Source organism: Saccopteryx bilineata, chromosome 1 (assembly GCF_036850765.1).
Source record: "Saccopteryx bilineata isolate mSacBil1 chromosome 1, mSacBil1_pri_phased_curated, whole genome shotgun sequence".
NCBI classification, from domain to species: Eukaryota; Metazoa; Chordata; class Mammalia; order Chiroptera; family Emballonuridae; genus Saccopteryx; species Saccopteryx bilineata.
The window spans coordinates 262704204-262726881 of record NC_089490.1 but is presented as its reverse complement, the minus strand read 5'-3'; the positions used below and the strand labels follow the sequence as shown (position 1 = coordinate 262726881).

Here is a 22678-nt window from a genome sequence, read left to right as displayed (position 1 = left end):
GCATAAATGTTAGTACACCATCCTTTTCTTAATTATGGTTCTCCTATAGCTGTTTAGTCACCTTGGAGACAGGACCATCCTTGCAGATGACCCTGGGCAGATCTGATACATGATGGACACTTCGGCAAGTGCCGAAGCCCCACTGCCGTGCCTTCAGTAGTCATAGTGCTCTCTGTGGATTCAAACAATAGGAGACTAAATGCATTTAATGGAATGGTGAGAAAAAAAACGATCAGATTCTGAATTTTGAGAGATGACCATTTAGAGGGGACTGGAATCCCCAGTTGGCTACTCCCCCACCTTAGCACTACAGCACGCTGATTCCCATAAGCATGGCTAAATTCTCTAAAGGAGGAACGTTAGGTAGCCTGCTGATACTGTTACGTTAAAACAGACACCGACCCTGGACTTTGTGGCTGCCTAATGTCATCTGAGGTTTCAGAAGAAGTCAGTGGCTTAATAATAGACCAGAAATGGAAAGGTTGAATTCCAACCCTACACTGGTCATTAATTTCCAAGCAGTGCTGAGGCAATCATGATGCTAATCTTGGCTTTGAGTTTTCTTTTCTTAAAAACACGAGCAATGTTCTGTTATGCTTTGTAAAGCACTTAGTGATTTGTTAGAATTTGTTTCAGAGACTAGGGTTGCGGTTGGGATAACAGTGGCTCCTAAATCCTGTTGCTTTTAAACCACGTAGAGTTAACATTAGCTTTCTAGTCCCTGATCACCATCTCTTACCTCCAAAATCGAGCCCCTTAACAAATTACAACTTGGAGGCACTGGAGGCAATCAACTACACAATATTTTTGAGGAAATATTTTATAGTTCTGTTCTAGATTCTTTGCTTATTCAGTAATCAGTATCAAAAAACATTTCTTAAGACAAAAATATTAGACTCTTTTTTTCTTTTTGTATTTTTTCGAAGTTAGAAGTGGGGAGGCAGTCAGACAGACTCCCGCATGCACCCAACTGGGATCCACCCGGCATGCCCACCAGGGGGCGATGCTCTGCCCATCCATGGTGTTGCTCCTTTGAGGCCAGAGACATTCTAGTGCCTGAGGTGGAGGCCATGGAGCCGTCCTCAGCGCCCAGGCCAACTTTGTTCCAGTGGAGCCTTGTCTGTGGGAGGGGAAGAGAGAGTTAGAGAAGAAGGAGAGGGGGAAGGGTGGAGAAGCTTATGGGCACTTCTCCTGTGTGCCTTGACTGGGAATTGAACCCAGGACTTCCACATGCTGGGCCAATGCTCTACTGCGAGCCAACCAGCCAGGGCAAAAATATTAGATTCTTTACAGGATCTACATAGACAATGTTACTGAGGAAGAAGAATTTAAAATCTGTTTGGAATAAAAACCAGCATGGAGCTAGAAATTGTTCCAAATAAATACATATGGAACTATCCTGTTTCCCTGAAAATAAGACATCCTCTGAAAATAAGACCTTGTGCAATATTTTTCAAGCTTAGAAATATAAGGCCTCCCCTGAAAATAAGACCCAGCGCATTTTTAGGAGCAAAAATTGATATCAGACACTGCCTTATTTTCGGGGAAACAGAGTAGATTGTTATACATGGAAATAGAGTCACAAGAAATTCTTGATGGAATTCAGAGTTTGGCTGGTTATGCTGCTGTTTGTGATGACATGACTACAGTATATTAATAAATGTTGATTTTTTTGTTCAACAATAAATGTGAATTCTTGTTCATGGAAAAATAAGACATCCCCTGAAAATAAGACCTAGCGCATCTTTAGGAGCAAAAATTAATATAAGACACTGTCTTATTTTCGGGGAAACATGGTACACTGGTATGTGAATTCAATTTTATATAAGTGTTTCCTTATAAAAATAGAGAACTTGTTGGGAAATTTGGACTTGTCTAGGAACTTCTATTTAAATACGAAAGGTATTCTGTCCACTCTGTGGCTGCCTTTGTTCTTTTGTTTCTCTTGTAAACCTCCCGATCTTCTGCTCTTCCTTGGCCTCTGTCATACCTGTTTGGCTGTAGGGCAGTTGTCAGAAATGTTTAGCATCTCAGGACTGTCAGTGACATGTGGGTATGTCAGTGAAAGTATCTTAGTATGCAAAAAGGTATTATTGAGTAGGATTTATAATTTCTCCAGAAAGTGAGATGTTAAATAAAACTTGTTCTCTGGAATATGGAGAATAAACGAGCTTACTTTGAAAATCCACAGTGTTTTGTGGAGGTGTTGGACTCTTTCAGAAATGGGGTTTAGAAGAGAAAAATCAAAGCCAGAAGTGGTGTGGTGTTCTCTCTATCAAGTTTCAGGCTGCTGAGTGCTTTTCATTATTGTTATTCTTATAAAACAAACAGTTGGGCCAAAATTGAATACTCTTCCAGGCAGTGTGAAAAACAAAAAATGGAAGAAATATGAACCCTGGGAGAAATATAAATGAGAGACAGAGTGGAACTTTAATGCACACAGACACAAGTATGTGATTCTGTAAACGGTCAGTCGGTTCTGTGTACAGGGTGTGATATAGGGCTGCAAGTACTGATGAGAGGCGGTCCCAGTGGACCCAGAACTTACAAGGTAGAATAGCACGTTGTGTACTGAAATAAACAGCACTCTGTGCACCTGCCGCATAGAGACAGATGATATGATGTGGGAAGGGGAGGCTAGTAGCACCCCTGGTTGTGGATTTAATGAGTGTTGGGCAGATAAAATATATTATGCTCACTTTGTTAAAGATGGCACTGCCCACGTGGATGTCCATCACCCAGGTGATGTTAATGTGTGTTGGGGATGGGCTGTGGACAGGCAGGATCCTTGTAGCCTGGAGCTTGGTTTTGAGACTAAGCCTTTCCCATCCTTTTTGATGTGGGGTGGTGCAATCCCATCATGCCTCAGATAAGTGACTTTGTATCAGAGACTTCCTTGTTTGTATATTGGCTTAAAAGTTTTGATTTCTACAATATAAAATGGGGGCAGACCGGGAGCTTGCTCTCTCGGTTCCTGAGATTAGCATTAGAGAGCAGAGCAGAGAAAGGCCACATGGAGGAGGCCAGGAGAAGCAGCCAAGATGGTGGAGTGCTGAGGGAGAAGCCAGTTTGTGCAGAGTTTGTGCAGGGAGAAGGAAGGAGATGGGGAACAGAGGTGAATAAGTCTGGTGAGCTAGAAATCTTTGATTCTAGGAAACTTGGATAAGTCAGTAGCTTTGTGAGCACTGAACGAGTGGGTATTGGAGCCCAGTGTGTGTTGTTACTTGCCCGCCGGGTGCAAGCTAGGATTAAAGATGAGGGTCCACCAGTTCTTGGCTCCATTGTTTCATTACCGACTGTCCGAATCTAATGCGAACCTGCATGGGCCAGGCGGCTGTGATGGTGGCCATGGATACTGGCTTTACAATGGGTAAAGCATCCCGGAGGGGGACCTGAACCACCACCGAACACAAACTGTGTGCTCAAAACACTACAGGGCACTTGACATGTGTTATCCCTAGTATCATCATTAGAGGTGTGAAAATGGAAGCTCAGAGAGGGGAAAGTAACTTATCCAGGGTTCCCTAGCTCAGGTGTGGCCAACAGTTTTTGCCCCCGGGCCAGATTAGAAAGAAAATATTTTTCACGGGCTGGACGAAGTATTAAAATTAAAAAATGTTAAATACAAAAACGAGTCATTTAAGTAAAAAAAAATTTATTATGTAATGTGTTTATGAATAAATGTGAGTGAAAAAAATTTTAATATAGTATACAATATTATTTTAGTAAAAATATATTGTAATAAAAATTTAATTACAAACCATATAAATATTCAAACTGTATCACAGTCAATCAAAACAATATTTAATTAACAGAATAAGCTTGAAGGGGTTATATCACAAAACAATTATTTCGTTTTACAAACAGCCTGGACACATTTTCAGTTATCAACTATAGCTATTGTCTATGCTACAATGCCACTTGATTCAGCACACTTGACCACAAAACTAACAAATTGTTTGACCTTGGATGCGCACTGGCAAATTCCACCTAAAAGAATGTGGGTTTCACATCACTGCTAAACGTCAAACAGTTCATATTGAGTACAGATGAGTACAAGAGTTGTAAATTTTTATAATGGAATTTTTTAAAAAAATAAAGATGTATCACGAATCCATTCGACCAATTATTGGAAATTAACCATAGATTAGTCACACGCAGAATTCTTTTCCGCGTATCACTATCTTCTTAAATATCTCAATTTCCAATAATCAAAGATGCTTCCGCTTCTGAGTAGCTGAGATTTTAAAGTAGCGGAAAATATTAAAAATTTAATCGCGGGCCGCATAAACTCATTACGCGGGCTGGATCCGGCCCGTGGGCCGTATGTTGGCCATTCCTGACCTAGCTAATACTGGTGAACCCAGGATGCAAACCCGTGTCTGACTGGTTTCCCACTTGATGCTTCCAAGTCTGTTTGCTAAATGAATGAGAACCAGTTATCCCTGAAGTGCCCCATGCTAGAGAGGATTTGATCCAGTCTGAGGATGACACTGAGAAGGAGTGCCCTTGCCAAGAAGAGTTGTTGAGCTATATGGAAAGTCAAGGGGATAAAAAGTTGACCTTCTACTTTCCAGATGGTAGGATAGGCTCTTCGTTTACATTCTGAATTAGGCCTCACAGCCACCCCCACTGGGCCGAATCAGAGTGTGACAGGGGAGAAGATGTCTCTTGCCCACTTGATCCTTATTTTGAAGAGGGCAAGGTACCAGTCCTCGGGGAGGTTTTAGAGAGACGTAGAAGAGACAGGCAGGGGAGAGGTAGGAGAAAGAGGAAGAGAGAACAGGGAGCTGACAAGGAGTTTAACAGCTGCTCCCCTTATCTGCAACTGACTCTGAGAAAAAATGGTCCTATTTATTTGCTGTTTCCTTCCATATATCTTCCCAACAGCATTCATCAATATCTGTCATTTCCCAAGGGGGTTGGACATGTCTAGCAATTCATTCTCCTGAATTATATTTCAATACACGGATGGAGGAAGCCAGATTGCAGATGTTAACTCTGACCTGCGCCCAGCGTCGCTTAGATACCGCCACCAGCCGGCTTCTGCGTGCCCTCACTTAGACATTCAAAGCAGTAGTGCTTGGTATCCGACTCTTGTTACTGTCTTCTGATTAGAGTAGGCTCTATTTAATACTTCCTCAAAAATCAATTTGAACTTATCACATTAGCCTTTGGTCTAAAGCTTATGGCTAAAGTACTATGTTTTGTTTTGGTAGGATTGTTAAATCCAAAGAATCACCATCTGAAGGGAGACTACCTTAGTGGTCTAGATGCATCAGGAAGTTGCTGCCCAAGGCTGGGTCTCATTGAAAAGTGGGAAATTTTGCTAGGTGCTGGTACACTGAAAGGCAGCTATTATAATAATAGCAACGTTGAAGTTTCCTAAGCTCCATTCCATGTACAAACTCATTTGACCCTAACATCTTTCCTTATTAGAATTTTAGTTAGAGTGGTACTGTCCTTGGATGCGAGAAAATATTTCTACTTGAAGACTGAGTTGAGGGAAAACAAAAGAAAGGAAAAGCCAAATTTTTCTGTAAGTGTGGATTTGAATTGTATCCCTTTAAACAGGTATAGTGTGTTGGTGTCTTTATGATCAACTGATATTTGACAAAGGAGGTAAGAGCATACAATGGAGTAAAGACAGCCTCTTCAACAAATGCTGTTGGGAAAATTGGACAGGTACATGCAAAGAAATGAAACTAGACCACCAACTTACACCATTCATAAGAATAAACTCAAAATGGATAAAAGACTTAAATGTAAGTCACAAAACTATAAACATCTTGAAAGAAAACATAGGCAGTAAACTCTCCAATATCTCTCATAGCAATATTTTTGTGATTTATCTCCACAGGCAAGTGAAATAAAGGACAAAATAAATAAATGGGACTATATCAAACTAAAAAGCTTTTGCACAGCAAAAGACACCATGAACAAAATAAAAAGACAACCCACACAATGGGAGAATGTATTCACCAATACGTTTGATAAGGAGTTATTAACCAAATTTATTAAGAACTTCTAAAACTCATCACCAGGAAGGTAAACAATCCAATTTAAAAATGGGTAAAAGAACTGAATCAACCCTTATCCAAAGAGGACATACAGATGGCCAATAGGCATATGAAAAAATGTTCAACATCACTAATCATCAGAGAAATACAAATTAAAAATACAATGAAATACCACCTCACACCCGTCAGAATGGCACTCATTAACAAATCAACACACAGTAAGTGCTGGTGAGGGTGTGGAGAAAGGGGAACCCTCCTACACTGCTAGTGGGAATGCAGAGTGGTGCAGCCACTGTGGAGAACAGTATGGAGATTCCTCAAAAAATTAAAAATGGAACTGCCTCTTGACCCAGCTATCCCACTTTTAGGAATATATTCTAATACCAAATCACTGATTCAAAAGAAAATGTGCACTCCCTTGTTTATTGCAGCATTGTTTACAGTAGCCAAGATCTGAAAACAGCCCAAGGATTTGTTAGTGGACGAGTAGATGAAAAAGCTGTGGTACATATACAAATGGAATACTGTGCAGCCATGAAAATGAAGGAAATCTTACCTTTTGCGATGGCATGGATGGACCTGGAGATTATTATGTGAAGTGAAATAAGCCAGGCAGAGAAAGACAAATATCATATGGTCTCACTTATATGTGGAATCTAATGAACAGAGTGAACTGAGGAACGGAATAGAGGCAGAGGCGGGGTCACAGGGAGCAGAGAGACAGCAGTCAGAGGGAAGGGGGATGAGGGATGGGATCAGAGAAGGTGAAGGGATTAGTGAAATTATCTATACATAACACATAGGTACAGATAACAGAACAGGAAATCTCAGAGGGAAGCTGGGGGAGGGGGGCAAAGGGGTGTAAATAGGGACACAGGAGTGGAGGGGTGAGGGTGTTATATTCAGTGGGACACTTGAATCCATGTTAACACAATAAATTAAAATTAATAAAAATTTAAAAAGAATAAAAATATATGGTATGTTGGCATTTTTGCCTTTTTATCATAAAATGGCAGGGGTAACAGTGTGGCCCTCTGTATCTGAGGGTGAAAAGCCCACTGCTCCTTTGAATCAGCTTTCCACATCACCCACACTGGAAGTTATTCAGCTTTCCACATCACCCACACCGGAAGTTATTTTTTATTTAAATCTGCAGCTGCAGGCGACAGTGGCAGGGACAGCTTGAGATGCTGCTCCCTAGCATCATGGTTTGTCCAAAGGCTTTGATTTCTGTAGTGTAGACATGTGGGTTACTTTTCCACAGTCCCCAGCTCTCTCACAGTATGGAATTGGGATTTAGTAACTTGAAATATTTGCAATGTCCCCAATCAGTCTGAGCTTGCCCCATATTATCTTCTGCTATCTGCTCTGCTTTGCTTGCAATAAGATTCCTTTTAAAGTGTCCCCCTAATTTTGTCACCTGGCCCTTGTGGTTAGTAATGTTGCCTTGCCATTCTATGTTAAGTAGAGAATGCTGCTGATAAGTGAAATTGGGCATGTCTGGTGGATCTGAGTCTTGTGTAAAACTGGTGGAGTTTAGAGACTGCTGCATAGGGCCCTAAACTTGACTCACATCTGGAGGCCCCTTTGGCATCACCGTGTACTGACTACCTACCTCTCCCTTCAGCTTTTGGTTTCCTTGTGAATTGGAGATTCCCCGGCTAGTAGGCACTGTTCACTTCAAGGTCTTTAGGGCAAAGTTATGCTTTGGACTGTTCTTGTGGGAATAAACACAGCCCATTTTTCTTTTTTTGGGGGAAGGGGAAGGCTAGAATAGGCAGCTCAGTATAGGAATTAGTGAACTTCGTCACTCACTGGTCATAGGTCTGTTGGTTTCTCAAATTATATTTATTTATGTCATTAAGAAGAATGATTCAGCAACATTATTGATGCTGTCTAGGTATAGTTATTCTTTTGCAGCGGGGACAAGAAATTGGAAGTCAGTTGCCCATGTGAGAGGGAAGATGAAAGGAACTCGTCTCTGTGTGGTAGCAGCACAGCTGAAGATGGATAAAGGGAGGCTACCATTGCCTGAGGGTGTGACAGTCGTGATGATGAGGGAACCAGTGTTTAGGAGTGAGCAATGGGGCATGGAAGAGGAATATCTTGATAATGATGGAGCACACTTGAGGGCGATGGCTGCTGACTCATGGGTTCTACCCAGAGCCAGCCAGTGACTTACCACACTCTTTAACCTTTCTCCATGGAGGGCTCTTAAAGCACACAGTACCTCTGATGTATAAATGATTCAAAGGGCTTAAGTTATTAAGTGTGATTTGTAAAAGCAGGTGCCGATGTAGTTTAATGTGGATAAGTCCTTTTGGACAATAAAACACCCCAGGATTTTTTCCTTTGGAAGGTACAGTGTTTTTGGCTGAGCAAGGGAAGGTGGTTTTGTGTGTGGTGGGGGGTGGGGGGCTTGGTAAAGTATACATAACAAAACTTGCCATTTTACCCATTGTTCAGTGTCTGACGCAGGGACATGCAGTCACCACTACCAGTCTCTAGAACTTTTCATCATCTCGAACTGAAACCCGATACCCGTTAATGAAACACTAAGTCCTCATTCCCCTACCCAGCCCCCAGTATATACTTATCCCTTCTGTCTCAATGAATTTGACTATTCCAGGAACCTCCTGTAAGTGGAATCATGCAATATTTGTCTCAAAGGCTTTGACTTATTTTATTTAGCGTGTTGTAGCATGTGTCAGAATTTCCTCCCTTTTAAAGGCCGGATCATATTCCATTGTATATACCACATTTTGTTTATCCATTCATCCATCAGCGGACACTGGGGCTGTTCCTGCCCTTTGGCTATTGTGAATAATGCCGCTATGAATATAGTGTACAAATAGCTGTTGATGTCACTGCTTTCAACTCTTTTGTGTGAATACTTAGAAGTGAAATTAAGCAAGGAAGTTTCAGTAGGCAGTGGGGAGGGTAAAATACCGGGAATAGCCCTCCTCCCACTTTCGTGAACTTTCTGGGGGCTACTGGGAGAGCTTCAGTATCTACTCAGGTTAGCAGCAGCCTGGTAGTCAAAAGGTAAAGATTTAGGGTAAGAGATGTGAGCATGTGACTCCATCCTTCTGCTCCTGGTTCCAGTACACTGCTAGCTTCCCATTGTTCCATTTGTCCCCAGGCCCTGGGCCTCTGTAATGCTATCCCATTCTCCTTCCCTCCCATATGCGGCTCCTGCACCTCCTCAAAACCCCAGGGAGCAACATGGGCCTCTTCAGCTCCCCCTTTGTTCCTGGTTGGTGCCTCAGAGGCATAAACAGACCTTTTCCGAGTCCTATGCATAACTGAGCACCAGAAGCCTTATTCGAAGGCTGCTTTGTGATATAGTCACTGGTGCTTATTTTTCCCTTTGATGTCCTGTTTGTACTCTAAGGGAAATAACCCAAAATGTGAGACTGTGGACTGACTGCTAAATCTATGGTGCACTCCAGGTGATATGGAACTTTTTTTTACTGGAAGCTTTTAAATCTAGTCAGGTACCATTACTCCTTGATGGTAAAGTATGCCTCCAGAGGCTATATTTAATTCTTTATATAGCCATTCTGCTAAAAATATTGCTGACCTGATATTTTTGTCTTCAAGCTTTGGGGGTGCCATGAAGGCATGGACGTAGCTCATGTTTGAAAGCAGGTGTTTATGGAGCTCTTGCATTTTGTTTCTTGGAATTCAGGATGGAAACAAAGGAAAACACATATCAGGATAGAGACCACAGGCAGCTGAGATAGAACCAAGGCACAGTCTGGGTCTGGGCTCAGTAATTTGCTCTTTTTAATGTATAACCTTCAAAGGTTCTGGGTCTTCCCACTCTGGTAAGTGGAGGCTCTGCGACCAAAACAGTAACAATATCCAGAATAAAAGCCCATTCTAATCACCCACACCTGACAGGCTCTTGCACCATGCTGGCTAACAGGTTCCAGCTTTAATACAGTCCTCTATTATTGCCTCTCAATTTCTTGTTATGTCGGTAGAAAATATTTAAGGAATGTTTCAATGAACATACTGGAATTTTAGAAATGTGTTTCCAAAACGCATAGACCTGATCAAAGTTCCGATTGTAGCGGCAAGCTACGCTCAGTGTTAAACCATAGCCAGATTGCTGGGCAAGCTCACCTCTCATACAGCACATTGGGAATGGTATTATCCATTAATTTCCACCCTCTGCAGCTGAATACTGCAGTTGACAGATGCTAATTTTCTTAAATTGTGGGCAGCAAATGATGCATGAATACAACAGCAACACACTTTTTAGAAGCTCTTGGTAGTCATCAGAAAGGGAATTTATATAAAGTTTGATGTAATCACTACCAACTATGGCACAGTGTTAGTGCCTCCTAATGACTGCCTTCAATCCATCTGTTGTCTTCTTCTCCCTATTAACACTAATGGGGGTCTAGGCAGGAATAAAATATCCCATGTGTTGTGCTAACAGACCCTCCAATTTGTAACATCCAAATGATTCCTAAGGACAGGCTCACACAAGAGTAATGACATTTAAAATGCAACCTGCAATAGAATTGTAAACATTTCATCATATATGTAGATACATGATTCCTCATTCAATTATTTTTTTCAGTGGCTTAACAAAATCTTATTTCTTGCTCACCTTATAATTCATTGTGTGTTGGGTAGCCCTTTGTACTTCTTGTTTTAGACTTTGCAGGTATTAAAATATTCCTTATATAATATATTTCCTATTTTTGATTTTCAGCCACTCGGTAAGTTTATCCCTATTTTACAGCTGAGGAGCCTGAGGCCTGGAGAAGTCCATGAATATGTTATGGAATCAGTTTTGGGGACAGACTTGTCACTCAGCAGTCTGACTCTAGAGTCAACCATAACTACAGCAATTAATTTTTACTGTTACTGGCAACGACTTTTATGTCTTGTTAAGTTGGCTAAGTTCAAGAACGTATTTCTAACTCAGTTCTAAAACTTATCAAGGCTGACCTGCGGTGGCGTGGTGGATAAAGCATCCTGGAGTGCTGAGGTCACTGGTTCGAAAACCCCGGGCTTACCCTGTCAAGACACAAGTGAGAAGCAACTGCAGATTGATGCTTCCTGTCCCTCCCCTCTCTTTAAAAGAAACAAGAAAACAAACAAAACAACTAATCAATTATTGAACACAAAACGGCTCCCTTTGGGTTAGGATCTGTTAAGTCACAAAAGAATTCAAGATTCACAGAGTCTCTTCTTGCCTAACTCCAGCTGGGCTCAGCCTTGACCAAACACTTGCAAAGTTTTTAACAGCTCAAGGCTATATCCTCAGGATGACCCTAGCTTCTTCATATTATTCTTTTATTTTCTTTTAAAATTTATTTATTGATTTTAGAGAGAGAGGAAGGGGGTTGGGAGAAGAGAGAGAGAAAGAAGCATCAATCTGTTTCTGTATGTGCCCTGACTGGGGATCAAACCAGCAACCTCTGCATATTGGGACGGTGCTCTAACCCAGTGGTCCCCAACCCCCGGACTGCGGACCAGTACCGGTCCGTGGGCCATTTGGTACCAGTCCGCAGAGAAAGAATAAATAATTTACATTATTTCTGTTTTATTTATATTTAAGTCTGAGCGATGTTTTATTTTTTAAAAATGACCAGATTCCCTCTGTTACATCCAACTAAGACTCACTCTTGATGCTTGTCTCAGTCACATGATACATTTATCCATCCCACCCTAAAGGCCGGTCTGTGAAAATATTTTCTGACATTAAACCAGTCTGTGGCCCGAAAGAGGTTGGGGACCACTGCTCTAACCAACCAAGCTATCTGGCCAGAGCAATCCTAGTGTCTTTAAAGTGCCTGCTTGAGAAAACTCAAGGCTGCCAAAAAATTTACTCTTTGTTCTGGCCACCAGGTAGGGTCTCTGTCTGCCAGTCTCTGTGGTAGGGTAGAAATCTAACTCTGATTGATAATGGCCACCTAGCAGATGAGCTGGCTTGACTGCAGTTCCACTGACTGACCCTTTCCCTCCTCCCCCCTTTCTCCTCCCCCACTGTAACCACCACACTCTTGCCCATGTCCCTGAGTCTCATTTTTTTATGTCCCACCTACATATGGAATCATATAGTTCTTAGGAAAACTTAATTCTTTAAACTTCCATTATGCCCTGCAGATAATTTTTAGAACAACAAAATATTATAGCATCTTTCTCCCTGGACCTAGTTGTAAGGTATTTTTCCCCGCCAAGAAGGAAGAAAGAGGCCAGAGCCACAAAGTGTGGAATAGCAAACGGCTTTATTGAGTACAGAGCGCGCATCCCGCCTGGCAAGGTTCCCTGGCCCCGAAGAAAGAAAGATGGAGGAGATGAAGGCCAGGGAAGTTGCAAAGATTAAACCGCGTGGGAGATATTTAAAGGGTCCCTCCAGGGAAGTGGAGCTAACATGACGTGGTGAAATCCCACTGGCTGGCAGACGATCGCTTTTTTCCAAAAGGTTCCTGTGAAGCCTCCTTTTGGCTCACTTGGTTGTGGGTGGTCCTAGCCAAAGTTCGCGGGTCTGAGTTCCCCAAGTGACCATCCCCCATTATCCACCGACCTTACACTAGTCCCCATTTTCCCTGCCAGACATAACAACAGTTTTTAAGAAATACTGTCCTTTATTGTAATATTGTTCAATAGTTTTTCCTATTTGTTTGGAGATTTCCCAAAGCCTATTTTAGTCCAGTTTTTAGTTCATGTTTCAAAATAAGGCAAGGAAAAATAAAATTTCTAGACTTTAAATGTAACATATCCTGCACAAAATATATCTGCATGTTTTTGAGATGGTGACCAGAACCACAGAGTATAATTATATCTGAATTTTTAATGATAGGGTTTATGCTTCAATTGACTTGCTCCATTTTTTTGCTTAGCAAAGGTCATAACCTATGATGTGGTGTTGAGGGGAGCATGTGCCAAAATCAATTTTGCTAGAAAATAGAGGTTGCAGTTAGAAAATTTGGAAGAAAATCACTGAAATGTTTATGGTGGATTTCTCTGGTGTGATGGTAGGTGATTTCTTTTCTTTATATATATTTACATTTTCTACCATTGAGTGACAAGAATCCAAGCAAAAAAAAAAAAGATTTTTATTTTTACTACTTTTATGGCTAAATAGCTAACATTGACAGAGTGCTTTACTTATAAAGTATTATATTCCCCTCAATAACTTTACGTGGTCAGACCTATCATCTATTCTATCCCTATTTTAGAGATGGAAAAATCAAGACCAGGAGAGGTTGACTAACTTCCTTCCCTGGTGTCATTGAGCTATAGATCAATATCTCAAAAGTTGATCTAGTTTTCTCTAGAGTCTGTGCTTTCATTATATAATAGGAGAGTGAAAAGCGATTTTGGCAAAATAAGGGACCATTTTCCCTTTGCAATGAAAAAATATATATTTCTGAAAGCACTCGTACTAAAGCATTAGACTTCTCAACATGGAGACTTGATGGGAGCTGCCCCTAGCTCCTATACTTTGGAAGTGCTGCTAGCGAGTTAGCATGGACACTAATAGTCAACTAGTTAATATAGTGCAACAGTATTAACCAGTGGGATATGCTTGTGAAGTGTATGCCATAGGTAAGAGAGTGGGGCTCTTTTATAAGGAGCATATCTGTTGGGAAAAATCTAAGGAACAAATGTCATCTCTCCTTCAGAGCCACTGGCCACATATGTGGTTGTAATCCCTCCTGATTCCGAGAGGCACAAAGCTAGAGTCCCCCTTAGATGGCATTCTGTGGGTTACCTGCCATCTTTCATTGTCCCCCCAAGTTTTCTGGGAAAGAAGTGCTCACTGGTTCTTTCATCATTCAACAAATATTTAATAAGCACTTACCATGGCCAGTCATTGTGATAGCAATGGGGCAAAGCAGATAAAAATCAAACATGGCCTCTGCTTTAACTGAGCAGCATTACTATGTGAATATTCATGTCCATCCTAACTTCCTGAAGTCAAAGAGCCTTATTTCTTGCATATTAATAACTAGTTTAGCCCATGTACTAAGGAAGTAATACAGTGTGAATTGGTTCAGCTGTTTGACTTTCAGAGGCACACACATATATTAGAGTTCAGGCTGATGTAAATGGCTCAGTGAAGCTCGAGTGACATTGATGTCCTGATTTATGCAAATGGATACAATTATGTGTTCTGTGGACGTGGTTGGATGACCAGCCAGTGCTTGAGAGAGAGAAGCTGGGAGACACAGGCACCAGCCCCTTTTCACCTTGAAAGAATTCTGACCCTTCCTTTTGTTGGTCATGATCTTCACTTTGTAGACGCTTTTCCAGATGAATCCTAGATCACTTTCCATATTAGACATTTTAAAAGTGCGTTTGTAAATGCACACGTTTATTCTAAGATGCTGATATTGCTCTGTGTATTTATATATATTCTCATTACCTCCCCATGGAATAGGCAGAAATACTAACAAGAGACTTAATTCTGCCTGACCAGGCGGTGGCGCAGTGGATAGAGCATCGGACTGGGATGTGGAGGACCCAGGATCGAGACCCTGAGGTCACCAGCTTGAGTGCAGGCTCATCTGGTTTTAGCAAAAAGCTCACCAGCTTGGACCCAAGGTTGCTGGCTTGAGCAAGGGATTACTCGGTCTGCTGAAGGCCCGCAGTCAAGGCACATATAAGAAAGCAATCAATGAACAACTAATGTGTCGCAATGCGCAACGAAAAACTAATGATTGATCCTTCTTATCTCTCCGTTCCTGTCTGTCTGTCCCTGTCTATCCCTCTCTCTGACTTTCTCTCTCTGTCTCTGTAAAAAAAACAACAACTTCATTCTGCCCTAGAGTAAAGCTACAGATACTGGATGTGAAGAGGTTTTCTTGGGTTTATGTGGGAAATCAGGTCAGAACTTGCCACTGGACCTCTTGGCTTAATAAAAAACAATTTGCCTCTTGTTGCTATTGGTAAATGTAATTATGGCAGAATTAATTTAGAAAGATGGACAAGAAGGGATCTGTCAATGCCATGGAAGTGCAACTGTTCTGCCTGCCACTTACATTGTCTTCTCTTTAACCCCAACAGGGAGGTACCTCCTTCCAAACCCCTTGGCGGGACAGGCCTGGTCAGCCTCCGCGGAGACATCCAACCTCGTGCGCATGCGCAGCCAGGCCTTGGGACAGTCGGCGCCCTCGCTCACAGCCAGCCTGGTGAGTATCTCTGGGCTCTGTCTGCTGTGGGTTGGGTTTGATCCGTCTGGCCATCTCTCTAGGAGATGTTTTAATTTTATCAAGTTTAATTAGATTTAAACTTACATTTAACATTAAGCACAGATTTGGCAATGTGAACTTCCTTGCTTTCAATGTGCTTTCTTCCAAGCCTCCCCTTCACCCCGCCAATTTGAAGTATTTCTGTCAACTTGGCTCTGTCTCTGCTCTCTTCCCTCAAAAGAAAATGTTCCTACACTTTAAAAAAACTTTTATTTGCAAATAATTTCAAACTAACAGAAAAGTAGCAAGAATAAGAAAATAATAGAATACCAGTTGCTCATTTACACAGATTCAACTATTAACCTCTTGCCCAACTTGCTTTGTCAATTGCTGTCTCTCCGTCTGTACATACACGTGTGTACACATATGTATGTATAGACGCACATGGGTTACGTGTGTACACATATATATGTATAGACGCACATGGGTTGTGTGTGTACACATATATATGTATAGACACACATAGGTTTTTTAACTGTTTGGGAGTAACTTGTATATATCACAGCAATCAACTCCAGTAAATTTATGGCTGACATAAGCCTTTTATCTACTCTGCCACCTGCCTTTTAATTTTATCTGTTGGCTCATTAATATCTTTTATAGCATTTTCCCTTCTCTCATATAGAATCCAGTCTAGAGTATGTATTGAATTTGTCCTATCTACGTGGTCTACTTTAATCTGGAATTTTTTTATAGCCTTTATTATTTTTTTTGCCTTTTTGACATCGATATTTTTGAAGACTACATGCCCTACCCATGTTTTTTAATGGCATATTTTTCATATTATATGTGTCTGCTATGCCTGATATTTCTTCGTGGTGAGATTTATGCTCTTGCATTCCAGGCCGGAATATGACATGGGTGATGTCATGTCCTCTTAGGGCATGCCACCTGCCACCACATGTGGCCCATCTGCCCTCTCTGTGCAGTTAATGTTTTTTTCAGTCAGGGTGTTGCCCAGTTTCTCCCCTGCAGTTAGACCTTTTCTCTTGTATTTTCTCTCCAAGGAGTTAGACACTGTCAGACTTTGCAAACATGCTTCTTATCAAAAATTTCTTCTAGATTTCCATGTCAATGGTGATTCTTTTCTGGACCCTTCTTTTCTATAATAATTAAAAATGGCCATTATTTCAACTCGAGCACTTTCTCCACATTTACCAGTTGGCACATGGTATAAATATTTGTGTATTTGTTAGCAGCACAGACTTCTACATTTCTTCTTTTGTATTTTTTCCAAAGACCACCTTTATTTTAACCATGACCCTTACCAGAATTTTGTTTTCTAGTGGATCCATTACTTCTCGACTTTAACCTTTGGCCTAAAAGTTTTGCAAGTTATTTTTGCATTGGTGGTAAAGGTGGTATGGTAGGGAAATGGATTTTTTAACATCCTTTACTGATGATGATACAAATAATATGTAAATCAGTACGTTGTGATGCTTTATAATTTTATGCATTGATAATAGATTATGTTGGATATTTGGAAATCATTCAATAATGCAGATAGATGTGATATAGGTCTAGCTCAGGGGTCTCAAACTCAACTCAGCATGTTGGCCGCAGAGCAAGATCACAGCCGTTCGGCGGGCCGCACTAAGTCTACAAAAGGCAACTGTTACGCAACACTTTTCTCACTGCAGTTGAAAACAAAAAAAAAATCAGTACAACAAGCACAATCGTACATGCAGTTTACTCAGTGTCACAAAACGACCAGAAACTGTAGTTCGCATCACAACTGCTGTTAACTAAGCTAATATCTAGCTAGGATGCTAGAGGAATGAAAAATACAAGTAGGCCCCTAGGCTTACTTAATTTTATCCAAAATATTTTGAACTTCGTGGATTAGTCTGCGGGCTGCACAAAATTGTTCGGTGGGCCGCGAGTTTGAGACCCCTGGTCTAGCTTATAGTCCTGCTTTTGCCTTTAGGGAGCTGTGGGAACTTAGCAAGTCACTTAGTTTCTTAAAATTGACTGTAATCTTTAAGCCAAAAATTCATTGTTGTCCTCTCATAAAAATTCTGGGGCTCATTTTAAAGGTGTAATTAAAGTGATGATAAGATTTTCCTCCATCTCAGCTCCAAGTTCAAAGTTACTTTTTCTTCTTGGGAAATTTTAGCAAAGGTTTATTTTACTATAAGCATTTACTTTTTCAGGAAAAAGGAAAGTTCCTCACAATTAGTGATTTTTAAAAAACAGAAGTGGTTTTTGGACCACTGCAATATTATTCTTAACTTAAACAGTAATCTTGTGTGTTTATTGCCAAGAAAATTATTCTGATTAGAGAAACATTTTCACAAAGTAATGTGTGTATACACACATACACACACACACATATGTATGTGTGTGTATATATATATATATATATATATAATCTAATAGTGATAGTTATATACTCAAAGACATAAACTTATTTACTTAAGTTATTTAGGAATTAGATAGAAAAATGAGGATGATTCACCTGACCTGTGGTGGCACAGTGGATAAAGTGTCAACCTAGAATGCTGAAGTCACTGATTCAAAACCCCAGGCTTGCCCTTCATAGCACATACAAGAAGCAACTACTACGAGTTGCTTCCTGCTCTTCCCAACCCCCTTCTCTCTCTCCTCTTCCTAAAATCAATAAATAAAATCTTTAAAAAGAATGAAGACCATTAATAGAAAACAGAAGAGTACTTCCCAAAATCTGTCTGATGACATTCTTATTAAAGTGTCACTTAAATTTTTAGCTTATCCATCCTGCAAGTTTTCATAGTGTTTCATAGTTTCTAAGACTAGAGGAAATGCTAAAATACCATAGCAAGCAAACTTAAAATAGTACCTGCCACATAACAAGTCTCAAATGTTAGCAGTATTAATACTTCTATTCTTAACATATTATGGGTAAGTTTGGAAACAGAAGCCAGACTTGATTAACCATTTCCTACTAGACAGTGAAGGTTTAAAAAGTAGCCCTCACCATACCTTTCAACTCAGAAGTTTCATTAGTTTCTAATTGTAGTCCAAAGAAAACTATCTGCGAGCTGTTTGACCAAGCCTTCTGTTGTCTGACCTGTGTTGTAGGACCAGTGGCAGCAGCTGGAGGAGAGCTGCCGGGCAGAGCACTTCGAGTTCCTCGTTCTGCTCATATTGGTCAAGGTTTCTGTGCCACATCGTTTATGTCATTGTGTCCCTCGGGACCTGTGAATGACATCTGCTTTTGATACCCCTTGCGGAAGTACTCATGTTACTTGTTTTTTGGATTGGGTCATGTCCAAAGTGTCTCTGTTGATTACAACTAAGAGATTTGAGAGGGCTGCTCAATAGATGGAAATGTACACCTATTAAACTTTCTTTTTCTCCCCTCCTCCTTCTTTTCCCTTTTATCTTCTCAACAAGCTGATGTTTCTAGAAGTACATCTTATTTATTTTTTTTCCAAAAGTTATTTTAAATTTTTATTTATTGACATTTAGAGAGAGGAGAGGAGAAAGAGAGAGAAGGGCAACGGGAAGAAGCAGAAAGCATCAACTCATAGTAGTTGCTTTCTGTCTGTGCCTTGGCCAGGCAAGCCCAGGGTTTCAAACCGGCGACCTTGGCTTTCTGTATTTTTTGTTGTTGTTTGTTTTTTCTTTCTAACAAGACGGGCTCTGCTTTATTTAGAACATCAAAAATGACATACGGAATGGGAACCATAACATTATCAGCTTTCCAGGTTGACGCTTTATCTGCACCACCACAGGGCAGGCTGGAGGAATGTTTTAGAATAGAACATGCTTCGCTCTGATTCTTTCTCCTGGCAGCTCTGTTCACCCGACTCACCTTAGAGTGAGTTGTAAGTCAACCTTCTTCCTCCTGACTCTCCTTAGCATGAATCACAGTGCACCTTTGTTTTAAAAAGAGCTTTGTGTTTATGCCTAATATTCTCCTGCTAGATTGCAAGCTCCTTTAGGGCAGAAAACCTGTCTGATTTGGCTTTCTACTCCTCACTGCTTCTAGCACAATGCCTTGCATGTAGGAGGCATTCAGTGAATAATATTGATAGAACAAGTAATTATTCCTACAGAGCGACAGATTTCTTTAGTTGTGAGGCGAGAGTGATGGTGTGATTCTGTGTGCTGTAATGGGTGACCTAATAAGATCATCCGTCAAAACCTCTTTGGTTTTACTGTGCAATGTGCATCCTACAATTATGATAGCCTCAAAGTCCATGTAATGGGCCAAATCCCATTTAATTTCATCAGCTGCTTAGAAAATATGGTGACAAAATTATAAAGAGCTTAGTGTCCACATTCAAGGAGATTTTTATTAATCTGCTTGTAAGCAGTCCTGTAATCACATTGGTTTAAATATTATGTTGATTCATTGAAGAAGGAAGTTAAAGCGAAATATGTGTTCAAGTGTGGGAAAATTGGAAAAATAGGAATCAAAGCGGCTTATGTCAAAATAACAGCATTACAACATGATATAACAGAATTTCTGTTCAGCACAACAGAAAAGTGTAGACCCTCAACCCGAGAGATATTCATATGTTACTAAGATATACATGAGGGCCCCATGGCTGAAAGGTATTCATATGTTAGTAAGATATAAATGAAGGCCCTGTGGTTTGGTTGGTATAAATTTTAGTGAATGTATGACCTATAGTCATTTAAATGCCATAGGCAAGCTTGAAGGTAATGCTAACTACCTTCTCAAGAAGGAGATTAATTCCTAGCCCAAAGTATCTAGTTTTCCTTGGCAATGCTAAATGTAGTTGTGCTCCCTCTCTCAGACACATTGGGCATTTCAGATAAATGGCATGTTGCCAATTCGTCCTAAGTAGCCTGGTGGCTGGCAGAATACATGCTCAGCCAGTGTCCGCCTGCTGGGACACCAGCCGGGAGTGCTGATGAAGTGTCAGATATATACTTCATATACATTAATCTAAAGAGGGGAAAACTCATTTCCCCATTTGCTCCCTCCATCTTTCTGTCCCTCCCCACACACATGGGCAGTTTATCAAAGAAGTCATAGTCTTCAGAAGCAGGGGGATTGATACAGATGCTGCTTTCTGGCAAGAGAGATGGAAATTTCAGGAGGCGAAAGCGGGACCAGTGGTGACTTTTTTTTCTGTAGGAAAATAGGGTAGTGAACCTTGACGGTTAAAGTCTAGAAATGGTGTATGTCGCCATAAGAAACATCCACTTTTTCTGTACTTTGGAGTAAGAGATAGATGGCAGAAACACAGTGAAAATTAGTTTTCGGTATTTTTCTCTGATTTTCTGTGTGATTTGAATCACGAGGCTTATGGTTTGTGTGAACATGCTTGTCACATTCTTTCTAATAGGGTTTTCCTTAACCATCCATCCTGTTTGAAACTCTTCCCACACTGCATGCGCCCCCCAATATTGCTCACTCATTTTTCTCCATAGCTTTATCTACTTTGAATATACTACATAATTTGCTGATTTTATTACTGTATTTTCCTATGTTTAAGACACACATTTTTTTGAAAAATTTGGGGTCTAAAAACTGGGTGTGTCTTATACAGTGATTGTAGATGTTCTTACTTGCATTTCCCGCTTTCCTGTGCTTGTTTTTGCTCTCATTGTTGAAGACAGTAATTCGTCGTCAGACACAGATGAGGACAAGCTAATGGATGGGAGTTTTGACAGTGATGAAGAGTTGTATGAATTTTCTGATGAATAAAACTTGAGTTCAGTAACATTATATAATACATTTTTTTCAAATTTTGGGCCCCCAAATTAAGGTGCCTCTTATACATCGGAGCATCTTATACCTGGGGAAATACGGTACATACCTCTTAATATCTAATGAAAACTTTATGAGGTGAAGCTATTTTTTGTTTTCCCAGCCATTTCTTCAGGGCCTAGAATAGTGCCTGGCACATAGTAGGTGCTCACAGAAGACTTGAATGCATAAGCAAATGGATTTTTGTTATGTACAATTTTAGTGTCCTAGAGTGGACTTCTGTTTATTTTTGTTGTTGTTTTAATCTGTGATTAACTTTTTAGGTTTATATTATTTAGCCTAATAAAGAAGCTGTTCTTCAAGCCAGAGACCAGTTCACTGTGTTAACTGTGTTCAGGACTAAACTCTAGTAATTCAGAGGGAAGATGGAAATGAGGGGAAGAAGCAGTGTGGTTAAGAGATCAACTCTAGTTTCTATTTGTTAGCTGTGTGAGCCTCAGTTTCTTCATCTGTGAAGCAGAGCTAATGGTTGTAGTAACCTTCATAGATTATTGTGGGGGTTACATGAATGAACTCTGGGTGCTACTTTGCACAGTGCCTGTCATAAAAATGCTGGCTGGCGGTAGTGTCCCTGGGGTGGGTAGGGAAAATGTCTCTTGGGACTTGTCAGCTAGGCTTAGCTGAGACGGTGCTATCAGAAGGGGGACACTTTTCTCTCCGATCACTTTATTTCAGGTAGTAGCCTCTTTGTCCTCACCTCCTTGCATGGGGGTGGCATAACTGTTTCTTTTTTCATTTTCACTCAAATTTCACCAACCCAACAAACTGGAAGAAATCTTTCTTGAACAGTTAATTTTGTTAAAGAGAGGGAGTGCTTTTAAATATTGTTTTTCAATTTTTAATATTAAGTTAAGTGGTATACTTTTATGTTTCGTCAGTGGCCCTCTTTTGACATTGTATCCATTTTTTTAATGGAAAAATAATGTTTCATGATGTACTATAAATATTAAAGCCAAACTATTTAAACTGTAATACATTCAGGGAGCCTTGATGAATATTCATCTTTTTCATTTGCAAAAATGCATTATGAAGAGTCAGGGAAAATTCACTAAACGTATGCAAAAGTGCATTTTTCCTTTTTAATTCATTCAGAATGTACTGACATAATGTCAGCATTTATTTAGGCTACAGACTTTATTTGCAGTCATTTAATATTATATCAATACTTCATTAGCCTTATAGCTCAAAAACAAAAACCTGAGCCGAAGTCCAATTAGTTAACAGTGAAAGAGTACCTGTTAAATATTGATGCAGGAACAATTTGAATGCCCTTGGATAAATTGCTTAACCAAAGTTGCAGAATTCAACTGTGAATTAGCATTTCTCCTTAGCTATTATAACTCAGTTGAAAGGCTGCGTAACATAAGGATTTCTTACAGTCTGTAAAACTATTTTTAGCCTTTAGGTTATTTTCACGTTTTTCCTCTTGTAAATAACGGTGATGAGCAGGCTCTTAATAAGTCCTTGTCACCTCTAATTATTTTTTCAAGGTACATTCTTGGAGTGAGATTGCTATAGTAAAGGATGTGAATGTACTTCATACTTTTGCTAAATTATTTCTTGGAATGTTCTACAAATTTATATTTCCATATATTGAGAAAGTGCATCTCACTATACTCTGGCCAGCAGTCAGTATTGTCTTCTAAATAAATCATGTCACTTTGCTAGTTTGTTAGGTGAAAAATAATCTTTTTTTACATATATTGTTG

The 22678-nt window shown here is 40.2% G+C and overlaps 1 protein-coding gene across 4 annotated transcripts in view; it reads left to right on the top strand.

Annotated features, from left to right (window-relative positions):
* MAST4 (microtubule associated serine/threonine kinase family member 4) overlaps positions 1 to 22678 on the top strand; it is a 627450-nt gene that overhangs the window by 209701 nt on the left and 395071 nt on the right. For all 4 annotated transcript variants that reach the window (XM_066241988.1, XM_066242046.1, XM_066241987.1 and 1 more), the window contains exon 3: positions 15057 to 15181. In XM_066241988.1, coding sequence (XP_066098085.1) covers positions 15057 to 15181 — 125 coding nt within the window. The remainder of the gene's footprint in view (positions 1 to 15056; positions 15182 to 22678) is intronic.